The following is a 13,901-nucleotide window of genomic DNA, read 5'->3' as shown; positions in this document are numbered from 1 at the left end:
TACATTTCCAATGGCACACACACAAAATGAGTTGGTCTATGCATGCACACACAGTAGCAGATATTTCAAAGTAAACCAGGATGCACAGTTTGCAATTTTATTTCTTCATTAGTTCCAGTTGTTTCACTAAATATTAGTTTAGAAAAGTTGGTTTCTACAACACCATAATTGCAGAACCTTTTCTGGACTAAAGATTTTATCAGTGGTATATTAACCTCATATATTTACCAAATAGAACGTTTTCACAAATTTTTTCATGCTCATAAACATCTGAAGCTGCTTCTACATGGAACGAATTATTACTCTCTATTTTTAGCATTTAAACTACAAGAACTTAAATACTACTGTAAAACAGATTTTAAAATTCTAATGAAGGGATTATGCTAGTTAGGATGTCCTTTAGTTGAAAATAAAATTATAATATATAGTATATTTTAGAGTTAAATAACAAAACCAATTCATAGGGTAGATAACAATTTTTTTCCAGTTGTTTGAAATGACTCAATAGATCCAATGTAGATGTGTTTCTTTTGCTGAACATCAATGAATGTATCACCTTGTTCTTAAGGTTCTAAAACAAGCATTGAAACAGATTTTTGAAACAGTCTGATATGAAACAGTTAACTGCTAACAGGTATTCTGCCTGTAAGAGTAGTTACGTGTCAGTGTATTAGCCAATCTTTTAACATTGCTTCTTCCCATAAAGTGACAATAAAAGATCAACTTTTATTCTAATGTGAAGGTTGACATATTCTGCTGTTTGAGACATGCTTCAGGGAAGGTGAGTTTGTTGATCAAAGCCAACTACCAAATTAAAGAAACTTACAGGATGCTCAGTAACCCTATTAAGTCAAACATGTCAATCAATAGCTGATAATACAAATTTAAGAGAATGCAATAAATTATTTGAACCTGAATGCAGAGAATAAATACTTTATTAACTGATTACAGTTGAAAGTCACAAACAAAAAACGGGTATATTAAGGCAGAGCCATATATATATATATATATGTATGTATATATATATAGACAAATCCCAAGACTGTTACTCTTTACATTTTAATAACCTCTGCATTTTTCTTTTACACATTTAGGCAGTGTGCTTTCTTCTTCTCAGTTAAGGAAACAAAACTTGGCCAGTATTTCTAAGTTATATTTTGATGAGAACTTCCAGGGGCATGGATTGAGACGACTAGTGTTATCAAATGCTATCTGATCGTTTTCTCAGTATTGCATGTGTTGTGGTACGTTGTATTTGCATTCATTTATCTTGGTGTGCAAAATCAGACAATTGATCATTTTCTCTTCTCCAGTAAAACACGTAATTTTAAAAGATTTTACTAGTCTTAATTAAAACAAATTGGACTTCCAAGTCAAATGTTCAAATTGCATATTATTTTCCATCCTTCCCTATATCTTCCTATATCTTTTCAACAGCCTTTAGAACACCATCAATGGCTGTAATTCAGTTCTATACATTTTGAGTGTTTTTAAATTCCAAAATTACTTCCTTATGCAAAATGGCAATACAAACAGCAATCCTACATTACACAGAATACTTTTTCTTCTGTATGACTCCCTTTTATAAAAACAGGCAGCCACAAAACAAACAAACAAAAAACAGACATGAATTTAGTCCATCTGAAAAAGCACTCCAGGTTCCCGACTTCCACTTTTGAAGGAAAAGGCAGAGGCAAGTTTACATTATTCCAGAAAATTGAATAAATGGCTTTATTTGGTATCTTCAAGAAGCTTCTCCTTCCGTAGGGGATGTAGGTGTTGTAGGAGAAACAGTAACTGGCTTCCGTGCAATTCTGTCAAGTTCTGCATGAACATCTGATAGGACAGGCTTCTGGCCTACAGTTAAGGAAAGAAAATAAATAAGATTCAGATATAATTCTAAGTATCTTTTTCACTGATGTCCTTTTATTTAAATTGTGTCATTAATTTTATCGAGTATACTAAATCATAGAAATATCCTTAATTAAAAAAAAATTCTCTTATCTTAAACTGTGGGGTGTGTTAGGAAATAGAGGTAAAAATGTTGTTAGGTGCTATTGAGTCTGTTCCAACTCATAGTGACCTTATGCATAACAGGATGAAACACTGCCTGGTCCTGAGCCACTCTCCCAACTGTTGCTATGCTTCAGCCCATGGCTGCTGCCATTGTGCCAATCCATCTCCTTGGGATTTTCCTCTTTTTCACTGACCCACCACTTTACCAAGCATCATGACCTTTTCCAGGGACTGGTCCCTCTTGATAATATGTCTGAAGTATGATAGATGAAGTCTGGCCATCCTGGCTTCCAAGGAGCATTCTGGCTGTACTTCTTCCAACACAGACTGGTTTGTTCTTCTGGCAGTTCATGTTAGTTTTATTGTTCTTCTCAAATACTATAACTCAGTGCATCAATTCTTTAATGGTCTTCATTTTTCACTAAAAATACCATGACTTGTGCCAGGTGCACCTTATTAGTCCTCAAACAGACATCAATTCTTTTATGGTCGTCATTTTTTACTGAAAATACCATGGTCTGTGTCAGGTGCACCTTAATCATCAAACCGACATCTTTGGTCTTCAACACTTTAAAGAGGTCTTCTGAAGCAGATTTGCCTAATATAATACGTTGTTTAATTTCTTAACTTATGCTTTCATGAGTGTTGATTGTAGATCCAAGCAAAATGAAGTCTTTGATACAACTTCAATCTTTTCTCCATTCATCATGGTATTATTTACTAGTCCAGTGGTGAGGATTTCTGTTTTCTTTAAACTGCAGTGCAACCCATACTGAAGGCCGTGGTCTTTGATCTTCATCAGCAAGATGTAAAACTAGTGCCTATCATTTAATTTCTTAATAACTCAATGATCATCAATTTTTAACTTGAAGAGGCAGTCTTTAGTTGAGAATCTTCCCAGAGATGAAGAATACTTTTCCCCCCACAAATCATAGTTTATTATGTTTCCAGTGAAAGTTTACATAGTAGTTTAGGTTCCCATTCAAAACGTTCTATCTACACAAACTTCTCAGGGACACTGATTAGATTTTTCACAAGTGAACAGTCTCAGTATTTCTATTCTAGTTGTTTTATTTCTATCAATTTAGTGTCCTTGCCTCCTTACATTCTCTATTTGTTTGAAAAGGAAGTGTTGACCATCTGGTCTCATAGAGATGATTTTATAAAAGAAGGACAACATTAAAGGTGACTCTTTAAGTTTGTGAACTAACCTGTTACTTAGCCAAAAGGTGATGCCAGGGTTTCAGTTCAAGGTTTAAAGAGTATCTCAGACAGCAGCCTCAGGGTGTCCTCAAGTCTCAAGCTGTCCAGTAAGCAAGTTTTTGTTTGTTTGTTTTCTTTTTAAGGTTCCATTCCACATTCTTCTCCCATCAGGGTCCATCAACTGTGGACCCTGATCAGGATGATGGGAAGTAGCAGCTGGGCACCATCTAGTTCTTTTCTGTTATTCCCCCCGCCTGTCCCCCCTCCCTTTCCCGCCAGAGTGAGCTCTATAGTTTATCATCATTGGAATAAGGACACTGTTTACAAAGCAAATTAGGGTCTCATTTAGCAATTTTGATACATATTGCTCAGTAACATGGGTTGCTTTTTTCACATGTCAGCATTCTCATTATTTTCATTCTGGTTGTTCTATTTAGCATTAATCTAGCTTTCCTGATCCCTTTCCCCCTTAAACTTTTCATCTTTGCTTCAGGGTAAATACTGACTTTTCTCCTGTAATTGACTAAAGGTGACCTCTACGAGTGGGTTAAGTTCCAAGTTTAAAGAGTATCTATGGGCAGTAGTCCCAGGGATCCTCTACTTTCTGATTCAGTAAGCCTAGCCTTTAAAAAAAAAATTTTTTTTAATTAGGACTCTGAGGTTGTCTCCTTTTCTGTCCTATTGTGTCCCTGGTCAGAATGAGTCAGTAGTGGTAGCAGGATACCACCTCGTTCTAGTCTCAGCAACATGAGGCTATGAGTCATATAACGTATGGCACTGTGGTCAGTATTACTTCCTTTAGGAGAAAAAGGTTAGTCTATGAGAAAATAAATGGTAACTCTTACTCTACTGGTCAAGACAAAACCTAATTCCTTGATCTAAATTTGTTTTAGAAGTGATTACCATTTTTGGACAGAGGGGTAAAATATGGAACCTAAATGAAAGCAACGTGTACTGAAGAGTAATCCTATACACTAGTTTTATCTTTGAGTCTTTGGTTTTCTTCTTTCTCTTCTGCTTTGAATGAATAGAGATCAATAGTTGTATCTCAGATGACCATTTGAACAATGTTTCTTATGAGTGTGTTCTCCAGACTATTGAGGTTTGATTGTTGACTTAGTAGGTTTGGGGCCCAATATGTGCAGCTCTACCAAGTTTAAACAGACAAGTACTCGACCACAAGGTCAGTCTGAACTGCAAGGTCAGCGGTTCAAACTCACCAGCCGCTCTTTAGAAACCCTACACATGGTTGCTGTCAGCTGGAACCGATTTCAAGGTAATTAACAACAACAATTTCTTCATAAATCATATGGAAGTGAGAATAAGTTACATAAACAATTGCCTTAAATGATACTAAAGTCGTGAAGAGAAGCAATCACACATGATCTACTAGTGGATTAATGCTATGTGTGATCTGGAAACCTCTAATGATCTCAGCAAGGCTCTAAACAGCTGGTTAAGAGTGATCAGTACAGGATCTGTGTATAAGGAAGTGCTGTTAATAAAAAGTGACACAGGGTCCTAAACCAGCATATATGTCAAGATTTAAACAGTTGATTATACCCCAAGCTCTGTGTGAAGAACTTCATCTTCATTAACCTGTTTCACCAGACCCTGCCTCTAAGCTGGTGTGGTACAAGTACACTGGTTTTATAGATTTGCTTTTGTGTTCCACATTTTACCTCAGTCCAAAAATAGTCACCACTTCTAAAACAAATTCAGATCAAGGAATTAGGTTTTATCTTGACTAACAGAGCAAGAATCACCATTTTCTCATAGACTAATTTTTTCTCCTAAAGGAAATAATGTTGATCATAATGCCATGAACTCAGAGAGCATATTTACCTAGATCCTTTGAGACCAATCTGGAGCTATGTCTACACTAGGAATATAAGGCTCAGAGGATGCCGAGTGATTCACAAAGCTTAAGGTACCCATAAACCAGACCTGTACACCCAAGCTGGCTTTCTAGATCTGTTCTCTTAACAGAGCTCCAGGATACAGAAAGTTTAAGAATGATGCAGGAGAGAACTAACAAGATGGTGGATAGAGCAGAAGTGCAGTGAGGAGCTCCATCAGCAACAACACAGAATACAGGACCAAGCAAGCTCAGGGGATGGTCCCAGAACTCTAAACCACATACAAAAGGAATATTCAGAAAGTTGGAAGGCTTATAGCCAGTGGAATTTGTAGCAGAAGCAAGAAATCAGTGCCTTCTAATCCAAGGCACTCAGCTGCTCCCCGAGTGGCCATCTTGAGGGAGACCAAATAGGAGAAGGATCAGAGGAGCCACGGACGCCTGACAGAACCTCAAAGATAAAGGTATAACCTGCTCCAGACAACTATACCTGATTTTTTGGAGGATGGTGGTAAACCACTGCTTCCACCTGCAGCCCCACCTCCAGGACTACCACCACCAGGGCCTCCTGGAGAGCCAGTCTTCTTACTCAGCAAACTATTGAAGAAATTTGCCAGGACACCTTCACTTGTGGCACCAGCTATAAAAAAATAAATACTTTTACTTACAGCATTATTAAATTTTCCCATAAATCATTGTTATAGTAGTCATACACAGGAAACAAGTAATATACTAAAAATTTAAAACAGCTATATATTCTAAATTCAATTCTAGTTTGATAATTATTTAAAAATTAGAATGTTTTTATTAAAAGGCTAAGACTATTTAAAGAAGCAGATGTTAAAACACAACTATCGCTTCTTTTTGAAAAAGATTTCTCAAAAATATAACTATTAAAGGATTTATGTATCAAGAGTTACAAAAAGTTGCCTGATCCTACATGAAAATCAACAAAAGTTCCCTGCAGATAAAAGGGCAATTCACAGAAAAGTGATACTGGGGAACAGAACATAGTTTTAGTAATTATTGATTAAGCTGTGGTAAAATTTTTAACACTCAATGTTGGATGATATGTAAAGTTAAGTAATCCATTGGAAAATCAATGATCAAACGAATAAAAATGTACAGCGTCTTGGACCTACTAGGCCTGCTTCCAGCAATTTTTTCTACAGAAGTAACAATTATGCATATAGCTTCTTCTTTATGTTAACTGTAGCTTACCTGTAACAATGAAATATGACATAAAACTTTCAAAACTTATTATCATGGATGTTAGCATGATGTTAAGAACATAATGTAAAATGGTTTACAATCTTGTTGCAGACCATGTAAGACTAGTCAGAGGTTCGAGGCCCTCTAGGGCCAAGTGTAACAAATGAGGCCACTGGCAGTTAATGGCAAATTGCTTTCATATTAATATTCAGGTATATATATTAAATTAATACACTGGAGCCTTTGACAATCCACAGATAAATGTGGTATTTTCCTAAAGCCAAGACTAAAGGTTGCAAGGTTAAGCCTTTCTCCAAAGGATTAACTAAAAATGTCTTAGCTACTTCACAGCTCTTTGTTCTATAGACAAAGAACCCATCCTCCCTAATCCTTTTCCAGGTGCAGCCCATTCACCTGGGCGTCTGGAGTCCTCCTGCAGACCAGGCTCAGGAAGCCAAAGCAGCAGGACTCCGCCCAAGCTTTTGTCTTTATCTCTCACCTTCCCCCAACTATGCTCAGGGGCTATAGATATGTTAATTGGGCCTGAGAATCCAAGTTGCTGGCCTGGGATTCGAACCACGAAGTAGGATGTAAAGTTACCTGAATGTCTAGAAAAGTACTGATGTTAGCTGTACCTTGCCTAAGTCCCTCCCAGCTTGGTGTGAAGCTCCTCCCCTGAATAAAGCAGAGGCCCGGACCTCCCCAGGTGTGCATTACGGGTTGGAAGATTGCAGGGCAGTGAGTTGCTGCCTGCAGAGGCCATGATGCCTGTAGTCCCAAGCCCGCCTATCAGTGATGTATCCACCCTGGCTTTGGGGTGCCTCTTCGTCTCTCTCTTTCTCTCTTTCTGTGTATTCTTGATATATATGAATCGCCATCAGGTATCCTCTCCTCGTGAACTGAACCCCAATGTCGAGGCGGGTCCCCGACACAATCTGATTAGCAATGAGATTATATTTATAGAAACAAAGACTAGAAGGTATTGCACTAAATTGAATGTAAATATAGTTAAAAGGACCTTTGGTAGTGAAGTGGTTATGAGAGGTCCTGGTGTGGTGCTGTAGCATAAAGCACTGGATCTCAAGGTTGGTTTGAACCACAAGGTTGGCGGTTCAAACTTGCCAGCCATTCCCTGGAAACCCTATGCAGGTTGCTATGATTTGGAACCAATTCAAGGCCATTTAACAACAGCAACAACAACAACAATGGTCAAAGGAAGAATTCTAGGTAAATTTATTTCCATTGCAAAATGTACTGCATTGTTTTCCCCAAAAAATAATTCACAAACCTTTCATGTTTGGATCAATTTTTTTTGACCCAGCAGGGATGGGTGACACGCTGGCAACATTGGATGACACGGATCTATTTGGTGTTCGCGGGGAGCCTCCAGGGACTCTTGGCGAGGCATCCTATATAAAAATAGGAATAGCACACACACACACACACACACACACAAAAAAAACCCACAAAACTTTAAACATCACAAAAGTTATTAAAAAATTACTTTGCGACTATTCCTCCTCCATTCTACTAGTACTTCTACATTGTATGCCATTGAAAAAAAATGTTCGTAATGGTGTCCTCATTATTAGAGAATAGTACGTGCCAACCACATTTTGGGAGTATGGTAGCTCCACAGGATAAGCATTGAACTGCAAACCACAAAGTTGGCTGTTTGAGCACACCAGATGCTCCAAGGGAAAAAGATGAGACTTTCTGTTCCCAAAAACATTAAAGCCTCAGACACTCTGTACAGGGTTACTACGAGTCAAAACAGAATCTACGGCACTTAACAACTACTACCATATTTTAAAAAATGGATTTTTCCTTTCATAGAAAAAGAATATATTGAATAATGAGATCTGGTTAAAATTATAAGCTTGGGAGTCAGATCTGGGTTTCAATACAGACTTGCATCCTACCAGTTGTATAATGTCAAACAAATCACGCCCACCTCCAAAGCCTTTATTTTCCCATCTGTAAAATGGAATTAATAGTAGTACATGCCTCATAGAGCTGTTGAGGATTTGTGAACATATAAAACTGACTCACCAAAAATTAACACAAAACATTTACAAAATAGATCTCATGACTGAAACATTTAAAAAGGAAATGAAGCTTATCTTTTAAAACCTCACAAAACAGATTTCAAAATTCTGAATTTAAGTTTATATTAAAACACACACTTTCAGTATGTTTTACATTTTAATAATTTTGTTAAACTCTGTAATACTGACCACAGGCCTTCCAACTGCAGTTGGTGGTTGTTTAGCTAAAAGGGACTGGGGAGAAAACAAAAGAACTCTAGTTTAGACATTCATAGAATATACTTTTTCATTTAAAAAAATATATATTGTAAGAACAGTTTAGCCACTAGCAATTTCTGCTGCTAATGCAAATTCATACCTGTAGCTTCATAAGAAACACTTGGTCATCTTCTGCCACAATCTCCTTCTCATGTACAAACTGAAATAAGCAATGCATAAGTGATTAAGTTTAATATTATTCTAAAGCCATTAATAACTTACTCTTTAGATTGGCTTAATTAAAAACAAGCTGAACAATATGAAGATTACCTAGACTGTATCCACATGGGTGAACTGTCCTACTCACTTCCCTTGGACAGAGTTGTCCAATAGCTATCTGATAATTTTACATCTGGGCTGTCCAAAGTGGTAGTCACTAACCACCTGTGGCTTTTAAGCACTTGAAATATGGCTGGTTTGATGAAAAAACAAAATTCTAGTTTTACTTAACTTAACATTCAAAAGCCACCACATGGCTAATGACTACTACTATACTGGCATAAACCTAGAGGACATAAGCATATTAATATTACTTAAAAAACTTACCAAACAACAAATGGGTATCGTATCCTACTTCAGTGAAAATCAACATAAATCTATAACTATAAGTAACCATATAACAGCTTTTCTATCTATTGAATCCACCACTCATCTGTCAATCTGTCATAGTAGCATGGGTTTGTGTTGCTAGAAGCTATGCTACCAGTATTTTAAATACCAGCAGGGCCATCCATGATAAATAGATTTCAGCAAAGCTTCCAGACTAAAACAGATGAGGAAGAAGGCGAGATCTCAAACCACTGCTGAAGTGGAAAGCCACTGTAAACCATATAAACAGCAGCAGAACATTGTGTGATATGGTGTCAGAAAGAGTTTTCTCCTCAAACTACAGTTGACCATGATGACAAGAATGGAGTAAAGCTTTTAGGACATTCATTTGCCAACAGTGCACAACTCAAAATAAGAGTATCTGCAAACATCCATTAATAATTGGAATATGGAAACTACCAAGTATGAATCTAAGAACATTGGAAATTGTCAAAAATGAAATGGAACACATAAAGATTGGCATCTTAGGCATTGCCATGGAAAGGGTTCTAATTCATAGCAATCGTGTATAGGGTTTCCAAGGAGTGGCTAGTGGGCTTGAACCACTAATCTTACGGTTAGCTGCGAAGTGCTTAACCTACAGCATTACACCCAAGGATGCTTGCTATCTTAGGGATTAGTGAGCTGAAATGGACCTGAAAACGCAATCATATGGTTTACTATTCTGGGAATGAAAAATAAGAGGAGCAATAGTGCCGAATTTATTGCCAAAAAGAACAATGTTTTCTTGGCTTCTGGTTGTGTTCTAGATTGGAAATTTTATATTCTGGATTTTCCAACTGTTGAAATCTACAGTCACTAACACAAATCTATGGTTTCTATGGGATTATATTAGAAGAGTAATCCTGGTGTGGTGCTGTAGGATAAGCAATGGCAAAGACAGAGGTTCAAACTCATAAGCCACTACTAAGAAACACTATATAGGGTTGCTATAAGTTGCAACTGATTCCACAGCACTTAACAAATGGAGCCCTGGTGGTGCTTTAGCATAAGCACTGGAATGGTATCTACAGGTTGGCAGTTCAAACCAACTAGCTGTTCCACAGGAGAAAGATAAGGCTTTCTGCTCCCATTAATATTTACAGCCTCAGAAATCCCATATAAAGTGCTATGTGTCAGACTTGACTTCATGGAAGTAGGTTTGGTATGTTTTTTGCTTACAGTAGAAGAAAGGTGCCCTGAATGCCATGTAGATTAGGCACTAGGCTACTAACTGCAAGGTCAGCAGTTCAAATCCACCAGTCGCTTCAAGGAAGAAAACTGAAGCTATCTGCTCTGGTGAAGATTTAGTCTTGGAAATCCTACGGGAGCAGTTTTGAGGAGCAATATTAGTTAGAATCGACTCAATGGCACTCGGTTGTTAATCATTGTTGGAGGTCCAACCCACTGGCCATTTTGAGGTAGCAAGATATGGCCATCTGCTTCTGTAAAGATTACAACCTTGGAAACCCACATGGGACAGTTCTATTCTGTCCCATAGTCATTGTTATAGGCTCACCTTAAGAATCAACTTCATGCAACAGATTGGTTTCAGTTATATTAAAATACTCTTAACATTTTGCTGATGTAAATATGCAAAAGGCTAAGTAACAAATTAGCAACTGATTTATATTTTCCTAAAATAAATAATCCGAGAAGCTCGGTTATATGAAGAAAAATGTGGCATCAGGATTGGAGGAAGGCTCATTAGCAACCAGCAATATGCAGATGATAAAACCTTACTTGCTGAAAGTGAAGAGGACATAAAACATTTACTGATGATGATCAAAAAGCACAGCCTACGGTATGGATTATATCTCAATGTAAAGAAAACAAAAATCCTCACCACTGGACCAATAAACAACATTTTTATCAACAGAGAAAAGAATGACGTTGTCAAGGACTTCATTCTTCTTGGATCAACTATCAACACTCACGGAAGCAGCAGTCAAGAAATCAGACGACATATTGCATTAGGCAAATCTCCTGCACAAGACCTTTTTAAAGTATTGAAGAGCAGAAATGTCAGCTTGAGGACTAAGATGTGCCTGACCCAAGCCATGGTATTTTCAGTAAATTCATATGCATGTGAAAGCTGGACAGTGAATAAGGAAGACTGTAGAAGAATTGATGCTTTTGAATTATGGTGTCGGAGGAGAATAATGAAAGTGCCATGGGCTGCCAAAAGAACCAAGAGATTCGTTTTGGAAGAAGTGCAGCCAGAGAGTTCCTTGGAGGCCAAGATGGCCAAACTTTGTCTCTTACACTTTGGACATATTGTCAGGAGGGACCAGTCACAGGAGAAGGATATCATGTTTGGCAAGGTGATGGGTCAGAGAGAAAGAGGAAGACCTCCAACGAGATAGATTGGCCAACTGGCAGCATCAATGGACTCAAGAGTGTTAACAGTAGTCGAGGTTGGCTCAGGATCGGGTAGTGTTTCATTCTGCTGTGCATAAGGTCACTATGGGTCAGTACTGACTGACAATAACAGCTAACATGGTGTTGACACGGCACCTAACAACAACAAAAAGACAAATCCTCAACCACTCGTCTGTCAGTTTGTTGTACTGTGGCACCTTATGTGTTGCTGTGATTCTGGAAGCTATGCCACTGGTATTTTAAATACCAGCAAGGTCACCCACAGAGGACAGGGTTCAGCTGAAGTTGCAGACAAGAAAGACTACGAAGAAGGAGAGACAGATTGCTTGCAAATATTTAATCACTGAAAAACCTTATGAATAGCAATGGAATACTGTTATGACCCAGAATACTAAATATTGAAACATGATGAAGAGCACCAAAATATTGTCAGATATAGTGCTGGAAGACAATCTCTTCAGTTTGGATGCACTCAAAATATGACTGGGGAAGAAGCTACTTCCCCACAGTAGTGTTAACCACGATGATGCACAACTCAAAATTAAGAGAAACAGCTGTAAAAATCCATTACTAATCAGAACATTGATTGTACGAAGGACCTTGAAAAATTGGAAATTGTCAAAAATTAAATAGAAGCCATTAACATTGGTATCCTAGGCATTGGTGAGCTGAAATGGACTGGTATTGACTATTTTAAATCTGACAGTCACATGGTTTACTATGCTGGGAATGACAAATTGAAAGGCAATGACATCAGATTCATCATCAAAGAGAACGTATCAAGATCTGTCTTAATGTGTACCGCTGTCTGTGATAGAATAATATCCACATGCCTACAAAGGAAGACCAGTTTATACCACTATTATTCAAATTTATGTAACAATTACTAAAGCCAGTGCAAATTAAATAGAAGAATTCTACCAACTTCAGTCAGAAAATGATCAAACAGAATTAAGATGTACTGATAATAACTGGAGATTGGAATAAAAGGTTGGAAACCACGAAGAAAGAACACTATACACATGAACCTCACCAAACGGAATACGCTGTAATCAATCTGATTACATCTGTGGAAAGAGATGGTTGAAAAGCTTCGTATCATCAGCCAAAACAAGGTCAGGGGAAGATTGGAACACAACATCAATTGCACAATATGCAATTTCAGGCTGAAGCGAAAGAAACTTAAAACAAATCCACAACAGCAAAAGTATGACCTTGAATATATCCTACCTTAATTTAGACATCATCTGATGAACAGATTTGATGTTTCAGACACTAAACACTGATGGTCAGAAGAGTTGTAGGATGATATCAAGAACATCATAAAGGAAGAAATCAAAAGATCACTTAGAAGACAAAAAAGAAGGAAAAGATCAAAATTACACCAGAAGTGACTTTCCAACGTACAAATGCTACAGCAAACAGAAGAAATGAAGTAAAAGAGCTGAACAGAAAATTTCAAACAGCAGCTCTAGAAGACAAAATAAAATATTGTTTAACAAAATGTGCAAAGACCCAGAGTTAGAAAACCAAAAGGAAAGAACATGCTCATTCAAGCTGAAGGAACTCAAGAAAAAAATTCAGCCCTAAACTTTCTATATTGAAGGATTCTATGGGTAAACTACTGAATGATGCAGAAAGCATCAAAAGAAGATGGTAGGAATACACAAAGTCACTATACCAAAAGAAATGGTCAATGTTCAACCATTTCAAGAGGTAGCATATGATCTAGAACCAGTGATACTGAATGAGTAAGTCCAAGATGCACTGAAGGCACTGGCAAAGAACAAGGTGCTGGGAATTGATGGATACAGATTGAAATCTTTCAACAAACTGATGCAGCATTGGAGACATTCACTCATCTATGCCAAGAAATTTGGAAGTTAGTTACCTGACCAACTGACTGGAAGAACTCCATGTTTGTGTGCATTCCAAGAGAGGTCAGTGACCCAACTGAATACAGCAATCACTGGACAATATCATTAATATTGTATACAAGAAAATCTTGCTAAAAACAATGAAAAAATAGCTGCAACCATACATTAACAGAGAACTTCCAAAGTTTCAAGACAGATCTAGAAGAAAATGTGGAATGATGGATATCATTGCTGACATCACATGGATTTTGGCTGAAAGCAGAGAATACCAGAAAGATGTTTACCTGTATTTTGTAGAATGCCCAAAAACTTTCGATTGTGTGGATCATGACAAGCTATGGACAACATTGCAGAGAATGAGTATTCCAGAATACTTAATTGTTGTGCTCATGAGGAACGTATACATAGACCAAGAGGCAGTTGTTCAAACAGAACAAGGAACAATGAATTGCCTAAAAT

At 37.4% G+C, this 13,901-nt stretch overlaps 1 protein-coding gene across 2 annotated transcripts in view; it reads right to left on the bottom strand.

Moving 5' to 3' along the window:
- Positions 1-902: 902 nt before the first annotated feature.
- The window catches only part of DYNC1LI1 (dynein, cytoplasmic 1, light intermediate chain 1), a 72,075-nt gene continuing 59,076 nt past the window's right edge, over positions 903-13,901 (bottom strand). The window contains exons 9-13 of one of the 2 annotated variants that reach the window (XM_006851587.1): positions 8,696-8,755; positions 8,527-8,571; positions 7,578-7,698; positions 5,568-5,717; positions 903-1,857 (exon numbers count right to left, since the gene is read on the bottom strand). In XM_006851587.1, the coding sequence (XP_006851649.1) occupies positions 1,745-1,857; positions 5,568-5,717; positions 7,578-7,698; positions 8,527-8,571; positions 8,696-8,755 (489 nt within the window). In that variant the 3' untranslated portion in view covers positions 903-1,744. The remainder of the gene's footprint in view (positions 1,858-5,567; positions 5,718-7,577; positions 7,699-8,526; positions 8,572-8,695; positions 8,756-13,901) is intronic. The other variant, XM_006851588.1, reaches the window with a different exon arrangement.

The sequence above is a fragment of the Chrysochloris asiatica genome, unplaced genomic scaffold (genome assembly GCF_000296735.1).
Source record: "Chrysochloris asiatica unplaced genomic scaffold, ChrAsi1.0 scaffold00030, whole genome shotgun sequence".
Classification (NCBI taxonomy): domain Eukaryota; kingdom Metazoa; phylum Chordata; class Mammalia; order Afrosoricida; family Chrysochloridae; genus Chrysochloris; species Chrysochloris asiatica.
The sequence above is the reverse complement of the archived record's forward strand: the minus strand, read 5'-3'. Positions and strand labels throughout refer to the sequence as shown.